Source organism: Felis catus, chromosome F1, assembly GCF_018350175.1.
Source record: "Felis catus isolate Fca126 chromosome F1, F.catus_Fca126_mat1.0, whole genome shotgun sequence".
NCBI lineage: Eukaryota > Metazoa > Chordata > Mammalia > Carnivora > Felidae > Felis > Felis catus.
In genome coordinates, this window is record NC_058384.1 from 2,003,571 (window position 1) to 2,019,348 (window position 15,778).

Sequence of the window (15,778 nt, forward strand, 5' to 3'; positions counted from 1 at the left end):
TCTCGCCACCCCAATGCCCCCTCCTCCCCTCGGGGACAGCAGGTCTGGCTTTGAGATGACTTCCCCGCCCAGCAGACCCCACAGAAGGCCCGGCTCTGCCCAGACCCACAGCCTGGGGGGCAGGGCCCCTCTCCGTGCATGACAAACGTGGGGGCAGGCCCCCCCGTGACCAATGTCCCTGTCCACAGTGGCTTTCTTCTGCTTGATTGCCCCGTTGTTTTACGTCCCCAGCAAAACTCTTGAACCCAAGTGGAATCCACATCCGGAAGAGGGGCTGTGTTTGCAGAGGGCTAACAGGTCTGGGAGAGTGGCCCTCTGTCTGTCTCCACTGGTCCCCGCGCTGGGTCCACACTCAGCCTGCTGTATTGAAGGCAACTCACCGTGTCTCTGACCCCGGGCCAGAAGGGCCCCCTTGAGCCGCACACGGCAGGAGGCCAGGGAATGAACGGGCTTCTCTTTCCTCCTGGCTGCGGGGGCGTCTGGCCCGACCCCCCACACTGAGGGGTGACCATCTGGGACCAACCATCCATCCCTCGTCCTGGAGGCTGTGACTGCCGCCTCCCTCTGCCTTCCCCACCCCCACAGTCCACCGGAATCCCAGACAAACTTTAATCAGAGGTACTCTATTAATTAAAACCCTCCCAAATTAACTCAAAACGGATCACAGATCTAAGTCCAAAATGCAAAGCCGCAGAGGTGCCTGGCTGGCTCCATCAGTAGAGCAAGTGATTCTTGATCTGGGGAGTCGTGAGTAAGAGCCCCACGTCGGGGGTAGAGTTTACTTTTAAAAATATATAGGGGCGCCTGGGAGGTCCAAGCATCCGACTCTTGATTTCGGCTCGGGTCATGATCTCACAGTTCATGAGCTCGAGCCCCCCATCGGGCTGTGTGCTGACAGCTCAGAGCCTGGAGCCCGTTTCGGATTCTGTGTTTCCTTCTCTCTCTCTGACCCTCCCCCATTCATGCTCTGTCTCTCTCTGTCTCAAAAATAAATAAACGTTAAAAAAAAAAAAATTTAAAAAAAAAATCAAGTCGATTAAAACACAACAACCACCAAGCAAAAACCCTCCAATGACTTCCTGCTGTACTTTTGGATGGAACTCAAATATCTTAAAGCCCAGGCTGACCTGGGCCAGGCTCACCCCCCTGCCTCCGAGCCCGCGGTTCCTCATTTGCTCCCCGACAGCCGGTCACGTGGGCCTTCTTACCGTCCGCACACCTGCCATGCTGGTCCTACCCCAGGGCCTTTGCACTAGCCGTCCCCTCTGCCTGCAAGGTGCTGCGCCCTGACCTTGGCAGGGTTAGCTAATTCCAGAACTCAGATCAGACGTCACGTCCTCAGAAAGCCCTCTCTTGCCCATGCATAAAATCTGTGCGTCCCTTCCTGCCCCCACCCATCAAGGTCTCTCTTATCATCCGGCTTTATTTTCTTCCGGCTGCTTGGTGCTATCTGAAATCACCTTCTTTATCTGTTTAACTGCTTGTGGACCGACTCCCCATTAGAATGTAGACACCACGGCTCGGTGACTTTGTCCGGCCCATTCACCGCTGCGTCCCTGCGGGAGAACGGCCGCCAGCCCCCTGTGCTGGACAGTCGATCAATATGTGTTGATTGCATAAAGGAAGTAACGAATGGCAAGATGGAGTCTTCGCTCTGTGCGAACTTGGTGAACGTCTCAGGATCTCCGTCTCTTCGTAAACTCGATTTTCCATCCAGCTCCAAAGCACTAGGAGAGAGCGAAGGGTGGGGGGCTTCTCCCTGGACAAACCCTCGTCCGCCTGAGAGGCTGCAGGTTCCCGCCATGGATGGCTTCCCGGGGACCGGGAAGGGTCGTCAGCTCCCCAGCTGTGGCCCACCTGCCCCGGAGCCCCGGGAGCACCAGGCTCATGCGGGCAGGGCCGTTCCTCGTGCAGCAAGCCCTGCTGTGGACCGGGAAGTCTCTGCACCCGCCTGGGACCCCGGTCCCAGCAAGGAGCGGGGCCCCAGGTCCACACAGGGGCCCCAGTTGGTTTTGTGCTGCGGGGCTGACCCTGAGCCTTACTGAGGAGGTGAGCCCGACTTCATTTCCTTCTCCGGAAAATAGCTCTGAGGTGTGCGGTCTCCCCAGGCCCAGGAGAGGCTCTGCCCCCACCCCCCGGGAGCCCACAGGGCCCCCCCCCCCAGTCCCAGGGCATCTCCTAACAGGAGGGCACCTTGTGCATCGAGTGGGGGCCTCACTGGCGGGGACGGGGTGGGGAGAGGGAAGCCCCACAGGACAGGGCAGAATCAGAACAGCAGGAGACACCCAGACCCCAGCCCGGCACAGTGCAGAGCGCCACAGGCCGGGGCTGTGGTCACGGTCACGGGCAGGCAGGTGTGGAAAGGCTCAGAGCCGCCAGAAAGGCTCTGAGGGCAAGCTTCCTTGTTCTACAGACGGGGAAACTGAGGCCTGCTGAGGTCCTTGCTAATGGAGCGGCAAGGCTGGAGTCAAATGTCTCGGTCATGGGACGCCCCGCCCCCACGTCTCCAACCCCAGGCCCCCAGAGCCCCACGCACCCCCCATGCTCTGTGCAGTGGGCCCACGGGGCTTTCCTGCGGGAGAACAAAACTCCAGTTAGAGAGCCTCAGCCCTGCAGTTAAAACTGCAGTAACACGGAAAGTGACGGAGGGCCGGTCCCCAGGGCGCCGTGTTCCCCGTGCGGGGCTCCAGTGTCCTGCCCTGAGCCCTGGAAGGGAAGGAGGCTGCGGGGTAGGTGGGAGGCCGGGGAGCAGTCTCGGCACCTGCGGGCCGGTGTGACCACCGGGCTCAGACCGCGGGCTGAGGGAGCCTCGCGGGGGCACGGGCGGGACCAGTGAGCTGTGTGACCTTGGGCAGCCCAGGGCCCTCTCGGGACAAGAGGGATTCGACCTGCGTGTGCTCACGTCCCTCCAGCGACGCCGGCTCGAGACCACGGCCGTCTCCCCTGGTCGGGAATCACCCACGACGTGTCTCTGTTTCATCTTGAGTCCATTTTTACAGCGAGAAGCATCCGCTCTGTGTGAGCAGCAGTTGAGTGAAACAGAAAGCATCCGCTGGGGTGCGTGCATGTGCGTGTGTGCGCGCGTGTGCGTGATGGTGCAATCCCTTCCCTGCAGCGCTGGGGACCGAGGGGACATGAGCAGGCTAGCGGCGGTCCCAGGAGACGTTCTGGTGTCTCCGGAGCGGGGACAGCTGTAGGGAGACCCCAGACACGGGGAGCCTGGAGACAGCAAAGGAACAGAACGGGAGACACCACAGCCCCGACCGGCGGCGGCCGGAGGTGACCCCCATGACCGCACTGGTGGGACAGATGACTGACTCTGCAAGGTGGAGGCAGCCGCTCCAGCCACGACCTTCGCCTGCCGCGCGCCTCCCCACTCCCCCGGGTTCTGGTTCCGGAGCCCAGCCCCCTCCACCCGGATCACTTGTGGCCTCTGTCGCTGGCCAGGCCTCTCCTCCGCCTCGTCCTGCGAGCTCCCCGCACCCCCGCGCCCCTGCCCAGACTGCCTGCCCTTTGCTCTCTGGTCCTTCTCTTCCCCTTCTCCCTGTGACGTCCCTGTCCCCCAGACTCTGCGTGTTATGGGCTGAATGGTGTCCCCAGAACTCATGGGCGGAAGCTCTAAGCCTCAGATCCCAGAACGTGACTGTACTCAGAGGTACGGCCTCTAAGGAGGTGACTGAGGCAAAACGAGGTCGCGTAGGTGCCCACAGGGGATTTTCGTTGCTGAAACCCCCCGGGCTGGGGGACTTCTCTACACAGTCCGAGGAAACGGATATTCTGATGTCCTCACTCGGATGCGCACAGAGTCCTAACTACCCGGCTCTAAGTTACGCTGAGGCTAGTGCGCCCACACCTGGGGCCTCGGCCTCTGCCCCCACGTGTTGTTCGGAGGTGGGGTCCCCCGGCAGAGTGGGGTGCTCACGGGCTCTAAGTTACTGCGGCTCACCACAGCCCTGGGCGACCCGGAGCCTCGTTCTCCTGGCTCGTATAAGTGGGGATCGAGACGCCCACTTGACGGGGCGACCAATGCAGACGGGCGACCAAGACGAGGCCGGGCTTGTGGGGCTCGGGGCGGCCGGCGTGAAGGGGCCCGGGCCGGGCTGCGACCTGTACTCGGCGCTCAAGGACGGCGGCCGCTGTTCGGTCGTTTCTCAGAAGCCTGACCTCCTTGCAAGACCTGCAGGTCAGTGAAGGGAGTCGCCGAGCGGGAGGCCTCGGCCCCTGCTTTCCCTCACCTGCCCCCACCCCACGGTCCCCACCGAGCCCCCTCTCAGCGAGTGCCAGGCTGTATACTGAGCACACAGGGTGAAGCCTGTGGGGGGGTGGGGGCACCTTATGTGCACAGTGACCACACAAACTCTTTTTTTTAAAGTAGGTTTCACGTCCAGTGCGGAGCCCCACACGGGGCTTGAACTCATGACCCTGAGATCAAGACCCGGGCTGCAATCAAGAGTCAGATGCATAACCGACTGAGCCACCCAGGCGCCTCTTAAATTCAGTTTTTACAGTTTTTTTATGCTTATTTATTTTTTGAGAGGGAGAGAGAGCGAGTGAGCGCGGGGGAGGGGCAGAGAGAGAGGGAGACCCAGAATCCCAAGCAGGCTCCAGGCTCCGAGCTGTCAGCACAGAGCCCGACGCAGGGCCCGAACCCACGCACCGTGAGATCGTGACCTGAGCCAAAGTCGGACATCCAACCGACGGAGTCCCCCAGGCGCCCCTGCAGTCTCCTTTCTTAAGTGGAAATAGGCCCGCCCTCCACCCCCTGCTTAAAACCCCCGTGGGTGCTCCCACCTTCGATCGTGGGGTCCCACAGCCGTGCCACGCCGGCTCTGGACGCCTGCCACGCGGAAGACGCTACCGACGGTGAGTGCCGGCGGGCAGCCCCCGCCTGGCACAGGCACCTCTTCCCTCTGGAAGGTCCCCTTATCTTTCAGGCCCAATCCGCAGCGTCACCGCTCCTCGCGAGCACCTGCCGTCTGCTCCCGGCGCTCTTACCGCCTGTCGAGCGTTGACCGCCCGGAGGGACGGCCGTTCCACGTCTCCTTCCCCCACCAGATCGGAAGGCCCTTCGGGGAGGAAGACACTGGGTCACATCCGCCGCTCTGGTGTCCCGCACACCGTGGGGCTCCGGGCGTGCAGATCGAGTAAATCACTGACCGGTGACCTCACGCGAGTCTCCCACCGAACCGGGTGCCGCCTCCGCCTCCGCCCGCATCACCTCCCACGGCCGGGGAAGGACAAGGTGGCTTCAAGGCCACCTTCCGTCTCTGCCTGGCCTGTCCCCTGACCCCACGGTCCCCGGGGTGTCCGACCCCCAGGGCTGCCCTGGACATCTCAGGATACTGACAGCAGCTCGGCGAGGGTCTCGGTAGGCAAATACTTTGTAGCTCATTCCAGATAAGCCGTAAATAAACGCCTCCTCCGTCTTCGGCTCCTTTCTGGCGTGTCTCCTCGGATGCCCGGGCGTGTTGGCTGTGGCCACAGCTCGACTCCGTCCAACAGCATCTCTCAGATTCACAGGACGTGCCGGGAGGCGGCCCCCCCCCCCGACCACCCGAGGACTCTGAGGTTTGGGGTGGGAGACGAGGACCCGCCAATTCAGACAGGCGACCAAGACGAGGCCGGGCGCGTGCGGGCGAGGCTGGGTCTGGGGTCTGGACTCAGGGAGCATCTTGGAGAGCAGAGGGCAGTAAGAGTGGAAACGGGACTCAAGGCTGCTTTCCTCTCCACTGGCCTCCATTAAAAAAGGCAGGCGAGGGGCACCTGGGTGGCTTGGTCGGTTGAGCGTCCGACTTCGGGTCAGGTCATGATCTCGTGGTCCGTGAGTTCGAGCCCCGCGTCGGGCTCTGTGCTGACCGCTCAGAGCCTGGAGCCTGTTTCCGATTCTGTGTCTCCCTCTCTCTCTGCTCCTCTCCTGTTCACGCTCTGTCTCAAAAATAAATAAATGTTAAAAAATTTAAAAAAAAAAAGGCAGGCGATTGGGGCGCCCGGGGGGCTCAGCCGGTTCAGCGTCCGACTCTCAGTGTCGGCTCAGGTCACGATCTCACGGTTCATGGGTTCGAGCCCCCGCATCGGGCTTTGTGCTGACAACACGGAGCCTGCTTGGGATTCTCTGTCCCTCTCTCTGCCCCTCCCCTGCTTGCTTGCTCTCTCTCTCCTTCTCTCAAAATAAGTAAACAAACTTAAGAAAAAAGAAAGGCAGGCGACCGGGGGCACCGGCTGGCTTGCTCGGTGCAGCGTGACTCTTGATCTCCGGGTCGTGAGGGTGAGCCCCACGCTGAGCGTAGAGATGACTTTAAAAATAAGGGCAGGCGATCACTTGGTTTGAGAACCAGTCTGGAGCCAGTGGTGCCGGGAACCGGGGCCGTGGCCGCCCCTCCCCCCCGCCCCCGACCAGAGCTCTGGATCTGGGACCTGCCTTCCTAGCTGTTATGTTCCCTGAGCCCCAGGTTCCTTTCCGATCCCCATGAGAACAAGAGCAACTCCTGGTTATTGGAGCAGCGTCCTGTCGGACCGAGCCCAGCAGGTGAGTTCCCGGAGGACAAAGCAACTTGCCTCAGGTCACATGGCTACCAAGGGATGTGACTCTCCAGACCTCTTGCTGAGAAGCCTGGACACGGGGGGCCGCTCCACAAGGCCTTCCCTCAGCCGGGCCACCCAGGAGGCAGCGAGGGGTGCGGGCGGCCGAGAGGTCACCTGCCTGCACACCGGGGGCGGTGATGCTGGGGGCAGGGGCAGAGGCTCGGAGGAGGAGGAAGATTCAAGAGCTTCCTTCTAAGGGACACTAAGCCGCTTTGTCACTATGTCACGGGGAATACGTGAAATCACCTGTCACAGCTGGCAGAGGCAAGGAGATGGCTCCGTGTCCCTGCAGGGTCTCCTCACGTGTCTGGCGACCTGGGGCCTCAGTGGTTAGCGCCTGGTGCCCTCTAGTGGCGCAGCTGGGCAGTGGGGCACCCGCAGCCAGAGCACAACGTCCTCCCGGGCCTGTCCCTTTGTCAGGGGCACGTATGGGAGCGACCTGCTGTCCCTGAACGCTCTCTGGGGGACAATGGGGGACACTGGAAAGAGGAAGTGGGGTCTGAATTCTGGGATTCCGGCCCCAGCTGCCTTAAATAAGTGCCTTGGGTTCTTTATGTGAGCGAAGGGATGCCCACGCCTCCCCCGCCCCCCCGCCTGCCTCGGGGACCCTGGAGAGACAGGTGACAGCTCCTCGCCAGGTCAAAAGCATTGCTGAAGAGCAAACTATTGCACTCATGAGAAAACAAGTGACAGCGCAGGTCCCGGATGCCAAGGACGGATGGAGGGCTGGTGTGGGGGAAGGGGCTGGGGCAGGGGAGCCAAGGAGGAGAAGGCGTCCCCCGCAGAGGCGACGGTGTAAGTGCGGCCGGGGAGGGCGGCGGGGAAGGGCGTCAGGAGAGACAGACACGTCCGTGCAGGGCGAAGTGAGCCTCCCGGGGAGAGCCAGGCCACGGGGTTGGAAATGCTCACTTCCCGACCCTTTCTCTTAATCCAAAAGGCAGGTAGGTCCGTACTGCCCAACCCGATCTACAGACTCGATGCTCTGCCTATCAAAATTCCAGGGGCATTTTTCACCGAAATAGAACAAACCATCCTGAAATTCGTGTGGACGCCCAAAAGATCCTGCACGGCCGAGGCAAAGCTGGAGGCACCAAACTATGTTACAAAGTGACGGTAACACAAACAGTATCGTGTCCGCGGGAAGACAGACACGTTGATCGAGGGAACAGAACAGAGAGCCCCCAAATAAACCCACACGCATACAGGCAGGTAATTACGACAAAGGAGGCAAGAGTATACAACCGGGGAAAGACAGTCTCTTCAATAAATGGCAAGAAAACTGGACAGCTGCATGCAACAGAATAAAACTGGACCGTTTTCTCACACCACACACAGGAACTAACTCAAAATGGATTAAAGATTTGAAGGTTAAGGCCTGAAACCATAAAACTCCCAGAAGAAAACATACATGGTAAACTACTAGACATTGGTCTTGGTGATGATTTTTTTTTTAATTTTTTAAATGTTTATTTATTTTTGAGAGACAGAGAGCGTAGTGGAGGGGCAGAGAGAGGGGGAGACACAGAATCCGAAGCGGGCTCCAGGCTCTGAGCTGTCACCACAGAGCCCGACGCGGGGCTCAAACTCACAGACCTTGAGATCGTGACCTGAGCCAAAATCGGACGCTTAAATGACTGAGCTACCCCGGCGCCCCCTGATGATTTTTTTTTTTAATTTGACACCAAAAGGAGAAGGAACAGAAGTGAAAATCGACAAGTAGGACCACATCGTACGAAAAGGCTTCTGCACAGCTCAGGAAGCAATCGACAAAATGAGAAGGTGGCCTACTGACTAGGGGAAGACAGCATATCCGATTAGGGGGTTATAGCAGAAATAGATAAAGAACCCACACAGCTCAACAACAGTAACAATCATTTCATCAGAAAATGGGCCGAAGATCGGAAGAGGCGTTTCTCCAAAGAAGACAGACAGCAGCCAACAGACACGTGGAAAGATGCTGAACGTCACTCACCATCAGGAAAATGCAAATCGAAACAATGAGATACCACCTTACGCCTGTCAGAATGGCTAAAATCGTAGACCAGGAAACGAGGGCGAGGATGCGGAGAAAGGGGCACCCTCGGGCACGGTTGGTGGGAATGCAGACTGGTGCAGCCACCGCGGAAAACGGCGCGGGGGCTCCTCAAAAAACGAAAAACAGAAATACCACGCCACTTCTGGGTTTTCATCTGAAGGCAACGAAAACGCTGACTCGGAAGGGTGTCTGTCCTCCCACGTTCGCTGCAGCGTTATTTACAATCGCCAAGACACGGGAACAGCCAGCCATCGACAGGTGAACGGACGAAGAAAATGCGGCGTAAATTTAAGGGAATATTACTAGGCCATAAAAAAGAGTGAAACTTTGCCATTTGCAACAAGGACGCATCTCAAGGGCATTATCCTAAGTGAAATTCGTCAGATAGAGAAAGACAAAGACTACATGATACGATCTCTCTTACATGTGGAATCTTAAAAAACCAAAAACCAAAAACCAAAACCAGGATCCTAGATACAGAGGATAGATTGCTAGTTGCCAAAGGCAGTGGCTGTGGGGTAGATGAGATGGGTGAAGTGTTTTTCTTGTTTAGTTTAAATGAATTAAATAGGGGCGCCTGGGTGGCTCAGTCGGTTAAGCGGCCGACTTCAGCTCAGGTCACGGTCTCGAGGTCCGTGAGTTCAAGCCCCGCGTCGGGCTCTGTGCCGACAGCTCGGAGCCTGGAGCCTGCTTCAGATTCTGTGTCTCCCTCTCTCTGACCCTCCCCCGTTCATGCTCTGTCTCTCTCTGTCTCAAAAATAAATAAACGTTAAAAAAATTTTAAAAAAAAAAGATAAATGAATTGAATAACTTGTATTTTTTTTAAGTATAATTTAGGGCGCCGGGGTGGCTCAGTCGGTTGCGTATCCGACTTCAGCTCATGATCTCGCGGTTCGTGGGTTCGAGCCCCGCGTCGGGCTCTGTGCCGACAGCTCGGAGCCTGGAGCCCGCTTCGGATTCTGTGTCTCCCTCTCTCTCTGCCCCTCCCCTGCTTCTGCTGTCTCTTTCTCTCTCTCAAAAATCAATAAAAGACTTTACTGACTCAGGATGTCAGCAACTAGGAATTTGAAGTTTTTCCCATTAAAAAAAAAAAAAAGGGAAGTAGGAATATTTGCTTCTACGAAACAGAAAAAACTAAAACGTCTACTTCTTGAAGCACGTTTCCCAGAGGCTTAATACCGTCAGAACAAGGTTCCCACCCTCCAGAGTAGGCTGTGAGGAGGCCAGTCCTGACCCCCTCGGCTTTCTGGGTCTCCTTCCCAGGCCCCTGCCAGGGACCCCTGCCTCCACCCCAGCTCCTCACCAGCTGGGCCTTCTCGCCCTTCCTCCTGCGGAGGGCCCGTTGGAGGGGCGAGGACAGCTCAGGGCTTCGGAAAACGGGTCTTAGGTTTAAGCCACGGGCTTTCCTCCTCACTGGCTGCGTTCCTAACTTCTCCCAGCTCCAGTGTTCCCATCAGTAAAATGGGGAAATACTAATTCCACCATAATTCTCAAATTAGGGGCGCCTGGGGGCTCAGTCGGGTAAGTGTCCGACTCTGGGTTTCGGCTCAGGTCATGATCTCACGGTTTGTGGACTCGAGTCCCACGTCGGGCTCTGCGCTGACAGCGGGGAGCCCGCTTGGGGATTCGGTCTGTCTCCCTCTCTCTCTGCCCCTCCCCCACTCACTCTCTCTCCCTCTCTCTCTCTCTCTCTCTCAAAATAATAATAATAATAATAATTCTCAACTTAAAGATGAAATGAGGTCGTGCATCTCGCACATGTAACATCGCGCCTGGCGCTCGGTCGGTTCAGGCACTTCGCGCGTTTTAGGTCACACGGGAGGAGCTGTTGACCAGGAACAGCGACAGGGTGTGCCGCCTGGTAAGGGCTACCCGGGCACAGGGACGTGTCCCCAGGCGGCCGGCGGAGAGCAGCGCAGACACTCCCCCCCCTCTCCCCCCTTCTAACTGGGGATGCTGGGTCTGCATGCTGGCCGCCACGACCTCAAGGGAAAGAGAGAAAGAAAATCAGGTGAGAAGACAGCCTCGATGCCACTTTCCGGAAGTAGCTACTGGTAACAGTGGGGCCGAGATTTGTGCCGTTTCCCAGGAGAGCAAAACTGGGGCAGCAGAGAAGGAAGTTTGGGGGGTCCGGAGAGAAGCCAGCTGTGGAGTGGGGATTGAGGCCTGCTCTGGTCCTGATGGGGGCGGGGGCAGGGGACGGGGGTGGGGAAGGGCAGGGGGCAGGGGCTGGGGTGGGGGGTGGGGGTGCTGGAGGCAGGGGGCAGAGGGCAGAGAGCAGGGGGCAGGTGACAGAGGTCAGGGGGGAGGGGGGCAGGGCAGGCAGTTACACACACGCCTTCCTTACACCCCCAGCCCTCTCCGCACCGCCTTTTCCTCTGCCTGCCACGTTCTCCACGTCCCGTGTCCACACGTGTCCCTGGCCCCCGGGCCACCCCGAACAAGGACGGTCTTAATGACCGGGGACCGGGGCGCGGCCAGGCCGCACAGGCGCCGGGCAGGGGAGTCCTCGGCACGCACTTCCTGGCGAGGCTGCGCGAGCCTCCAGCACCAGCTCTTACTCCTGAAAGCCTTGCAGGGGGCACTCGGGCCCGAGCTCAAAACCTGCGCAGGCCTGACTCTCGGGGGGGCCCTGTGACCCCCCCCGGGAAGCTCCCAGCCTCTGGCTCTGTCTGCCTGCAGCTCCAGCCCCCCGCAGCCCAGGGCCACTCAGCTCTGTGGGAAGCTGGACGCAAGTGTCCTCCGGGGGGTGACGCCCTCCTCCCTCTCCCTGGAGGTCGAATCCAGCCCTGCCCTGACCGGGTCGAAGGGCCGAAGCGAAGGGCAGGCGCCCTTAGCAGGGGAGGTCCCCCTGTGCCGGGTGGGCCCCGCGCACCAGGGACGAGCCAGGGCCCGGCAGCTGCAGGTCCTGGGTAAGTGCGTGTTGGTGGATTTAGGTCCGGGAGGGGGTGGCCTTGGGTGGGGGGTGAAGGAAAGATGAGGGTCACCCGTCACCTAGGCCAGCTCGGCAGCGGGCACAGCGCCCAGAGGACGGGATCGAGTGTCAGACGTGGGTGTGAGTCCTGGGCCTACTCTCCAGCCAATTACACTTGGGCGACTCACTTCACAGTTTTTTAATTTAGAAAGAATTTTTCTAACATTTATTTCTGAGAGAGAGAGAGAGAGACAGAGCATGAACGGGGGAGGGGCAGAGAGAGAGGGAGACACAGAATCGGAAACAGGCTCCAGGCTCTGAGCCATCAGCCCAGAGCCTGACGCGTGGCTCGAACTCCCGGACCGCGAGATCGTGACCTGGCTGAAGTCAGACGCTTAACCGACTGCGCCACCCAGGCGCCCCCACAATTTCTTGTCTTTAGACAGTGCTCCCCACAGAAGGGGGGGGCACCCGGTAAGGTCCTGGAGTTCTCTAGAAGAAATTAAGATTAAGCATAAAAAAGCAAGGGAATAGGGGCGCCTGGCTGGCCCAGCTGCTAGGACGTGCACAACCACTGACTTTGGGGTCGAGAGTTCAAGCCCCACGTGGAAGGTAGAGCTCGTGTTAAAAAAAAAAAAAGGCGGGAAAATACAAAATAAAACTTTATTGAAGCAACTAAACAGCAAACCAGAGAACACTTTGTTCCATGGGACACCTAGGACAGGCGAGTTAAATTATCTGCGCACTTTTCTGATTGGAACAATTTTAAGTTGCTCGCACCTTTCCCGTCTGTAACTCAAAGCGAACAGCCCCGCTCACGTTTGTACCTCTCTGTCCTCAACCCGGCAGCAGGCCGACGGCAGCAGGCCGACCCTGCCTCGGGCTCCGGCTGGAGGACGTGACCGAAGGAGCCGTCGGCTGCAGGTCTGCAGACCTTCTTGCCGAGCGGGATTCGGGACCGCCCCCACCCACCGCCGCAGCGTCCCACAGACGGGATCAACCCCCCGAGCAGCGTTCCCCCCAGCATCCGATCGCGGCATCAACCCCCCGAGCAGCGTCCCACAGACGGGATGGGAAACCAGCGTGGCCCGGCCTGAACACATCTGAGGATTCGTCACAAGGCCCTACACACTAGGGAGCCGAACCCGGCCCTGCACAGCCCCTCGGGGATCGGAGGCCTGGTGGCCTCACTCCTTCTTGCCTCCGGGGGCCGGGTTTCTCGTCAGGAGCTTCCCGGAGTTGGAATGGGTCAGCGTGGACACCGTGGGGGACTCCAGCTTCACTCTGTCCAGGAGGGTCTTCTTGAGTGCGGCCGGGGAGATCTTCTCCTGGTCGGCCATGGACTGCAGCTCCCTGCGGACAGAGCCCCGCGGGGGTTACGGGAGCCCGAGCTTCACGAGGCGGCCCGGTGCGCACGACCCCGGGCCCCCGAGAACCCGAGCCCGCCCCAAACCACAAGCCCCGGATCAAACGCGCCCGGAAGCTTTTCAGAAGCGCTCTTTAGCTGCGTGTGAGTCACCACCGGGTGTGCAGCTCCCCACGGTGCCTGCGGCCGCAGGAGGAGTCGGCACGGAAAAGCCCCGGGTTTGGAGTCAATGCTTCCCCGGCCCTGCCTCCACCGCGTACTGGCCGCCTGAGCTTGGGGACATCGTCTCTGAGCCCCACCTTCCTCACCCCGATAGATCACAGCCACCCCGCCACCACGGCCAGGGTGGGCATTAGCGAAGTAAGACCTGCAAACTCTCAGCTGAATAAAGTCAAATGAACCGTGGCTCTGTGGCTCTGAGTGGAGCACAGACTCTGACGCCGCTCATGGACCAGGGACGGCAGGATCTGCCCGACGTGGCTGGCCCCGTGGAGGCCACGGGGAGATTAACCCACCGTGTTCGGATACAGGAGGCCTCCACGGCGTTGATGAGCAGGGAGCGGAAGCCCCCGCTCTCTAGGAAGTGCAGGGCGTGGATGGTGGCACCCCCGGGTGAGCACACGTTGTCCTTGAGCTGGCCGGGGTGCTGCTCTGAGGCCAGCAGCATCTTGGCGGCACCCTGGGGCGGGAGGGAAGAAGGGGAGGCAGGAGAGGATGGTGGGCCTTCCGAACGAACTTCGACGGGGGCTTCCCCATGCCCGGTACCCTTCCCCACACCAGCCCCGCCCTTCCCCAGCCTTACCCCGGCTTCCCCACCGTGCCCCACCCCCAGTTCAGGGACCCACGGAACCCCCATCCCACACCCCGGTCCAGAAAGTGCAGCGTGTAGATACCAACCAGCAGGGCCTGGGCCCCCAGTCGGACGGCCAGGCGCCGGGGCAGGCCCATCTTCACCCCGCCATCAGCCAGCGCGTCCAGGGCCATGAATGCCTGCGGGGACACTCGCTGAGCCCCAGGGCAGCAGGCACCCGGGGCATTCCCTAGGGCCCGCTCTCCCGGTGACCGGAACTGGCCGCAGAGGCTGACCTCCTCCGCTAGCTGGCCACGACCCCAGCCCCAGTCTGCCTACAGCCCGCCTGCCGCCCTCGGTCCCCAGAGGGCCTCACGTAGGCAGGCCCGCTGCCGCTGAGCCCGGTGACGGCGTCGATCAGGTCCTCCTCCACCTCGGTGCAGAAGCCCACGCTGCTCATGAGCTGTTCCAGAAGCTGCCCGTCCTCCACCAGGGCGTGGGTGCCCGTGGCGTACACCGTGGCGCCCTCCCGCACCACCACGGGCGTGTTGGTCATGCAGCGGATCACCTTGGGGGCCGGCTGGAACGCCATCAGCTTCTGGGACGCAGAAGAGGCCCAAGTGAGTCCCTGCGGCGCAGCTTCCACCGGCACCCTGCCCCCTCCCACAGGAGCACCCGGGGAAGAGGGGGCACCTTCTCCACAGAGCTGATGGTGACACCGGCAGCACAGGAGACCACGATGTGCCTGGCCTGCACGTCCGCCCCGATCTCGTCCAGGATGAAGGGGATGATGTGCGGCTTCACGGCCAGGAACAGGACGTCACTGTGCCTCACCGTCTCCTTGTTGCTCCGGGTCAGGTTCACGCCCATCTTCTGCAGGAGGAGATGGTCCAGCTCAGGGCGCGGGGCGGCCTCGCTGGGCCCAGGTCCTCTCGGGGAGCAAGCGAGCCCCTGCCAAACCCACTCTGCCCCTGTAGCCTGGAATTCCTGTCCCTTGGGGACCCTGCCCCTCCCCCCAGGGGCCCAAAGTCCCTGGTCCCACTACTAGGCGGGTGAGCTAAATGCCGGATACGGACCAGCTTCTCCGAGGCAGCCAGGAAACAGCTGTCTCCCATCCAGGGGTTCGCATGGAAAGAGGCGCAGGCAAAGGGAAAGGTGAACCGGGAGCGCCCAGTGGGAGGCAGAGGAGTTGGGTCCAGCCTTGGACCATGGCTGGACACCTGTTCGCCGGGCCGCGCGGTCTCCGCGTGGTCCAGGGGCGACCCGGAGGTCACCCCTCCGCTTTGGACTCCAAACTGAAAAGCGGGGCCCTCCAGTTCTGGGAACTGCCCAGATTTAGGGTGAAGAACTAACTCAGCCAGCTTTCCCAGCGATCACTCGTGCCTCACAATAACTCCGAAAAGGGGCTACCGTGGGCTCCGCTTTGCAAAAGAGGAAACTGAGGCTCAGCGTGGTTGAGCACCTTAGCGTCGCACTGCCAGCAGGTGAATTAGGCAGTTGTTCGCCGCGCATCAGTGTGCCGGGCGCTTAGCACACCTCGGCCTCCATCAATGTCGGGCCCACCCCGCGCCGTCCGCCCCCTCCCCGGCCCCGCCTACCCGGAGCGAGGACACGGTGGGCAGGTCCATTTCCGGGGAGCTGGCTATGATCCTGTGGGCCGACAGGATGCCTGCGGAGGACGGGACCCGTCAGCCGGCGCCCCCGGGAGTCCCGGACGCGGCTGCGGCCCGTCCGCCCCCGCGCGCTCACCTGCGGCCGTGAAGCCCCGCGCCAGCGCACAGGCCAGCTGGCCCGCGCCGATGAAGCCCACGCTCATGACCGCGGGAAGGGGCTCGGCGCCGCCCGGGAGCTGCACGAGGCCGGGCCGACAGAGCCCCCAGACACCCGCGCGCGCCCCGGAAGCCGGACCCGCGGAGCTTCCGGCGGCTTCGGGACCCCTCCCCACTGCCTCCGCGGCAGACGGCGCCGCGCGCCACGCGAGGGCGGCCAATCCGCGGCCAGAAGCTCGACGGGCCAATCCGCGGCCAGAAGCTCGGGCGGACCAGTCCGCGGCCGGGAGCTCGGGCCGTGTGCCCGCCCCTTGCGTCCGGG

The 15,778-nt window shown here is 60.9% G+C and overlaps 1 protein-coding gene across 1 annotated transcript; it reads right to left on the bottom strand.

Annotated features, from left to right (window-relative positions):
• Positions 1-12,180: 12,180 nt before the first annotated feature.
• On the bottom strand, positions 12,181-15,659 carry PYCR2 (pyrroline-5-carboxylate reductase 2). Its single transcript, XM_023247605.2, has 7 exons — positions 15,437-15,659; positions 15,286-15,356; positions 14,381-14,560; positions 14,064-14,285; positions 13,795-13,887; positions 13,413-13,576; positions 12,181-12,884 (listed from the first exon to the last, which is right to left on the bottom strand). Exons 1-7 carry the CDS (start codon positions 15,501-15,503, stop codon positions 12,719-12,721), a joined length of 963 nt encoding a protein of 320 aa, XP_023103373.1. The 5' UTR covers positions 15,504-15,659; the 3' UTR covers positions 12,181-12,718.
• Between the last annotated feature and the right edge of the window lie 119 nt (positions 15,660-15,778).

Excerpts from the sequence above, each read along its gene's own strand:
- PYCR2 (XM_023247605.2), bottom strand. The coding sequence starts at position 15,503 with ATGAGCGTGGGCTTCATCGGCGCGGGCCAGCTGGCCTGTGCGCTGGCG. Across the intron at positions 13,888-14,063 it reads GCGGCAGCGGGCCTGCCTAC|GCATTCATGGCCCTGGACGC; the intron begins GTGAGGCCCTCT and ends GTGTCCCCGCAG. Across the intron at positions 12,885-13,412 it reads GCCTCCTGTATCCGAACACG|GGAGCTGCAGTCCATGGCCG; the intron begins GTGGGTTAATCT and ends CTCTGTCCGCAG.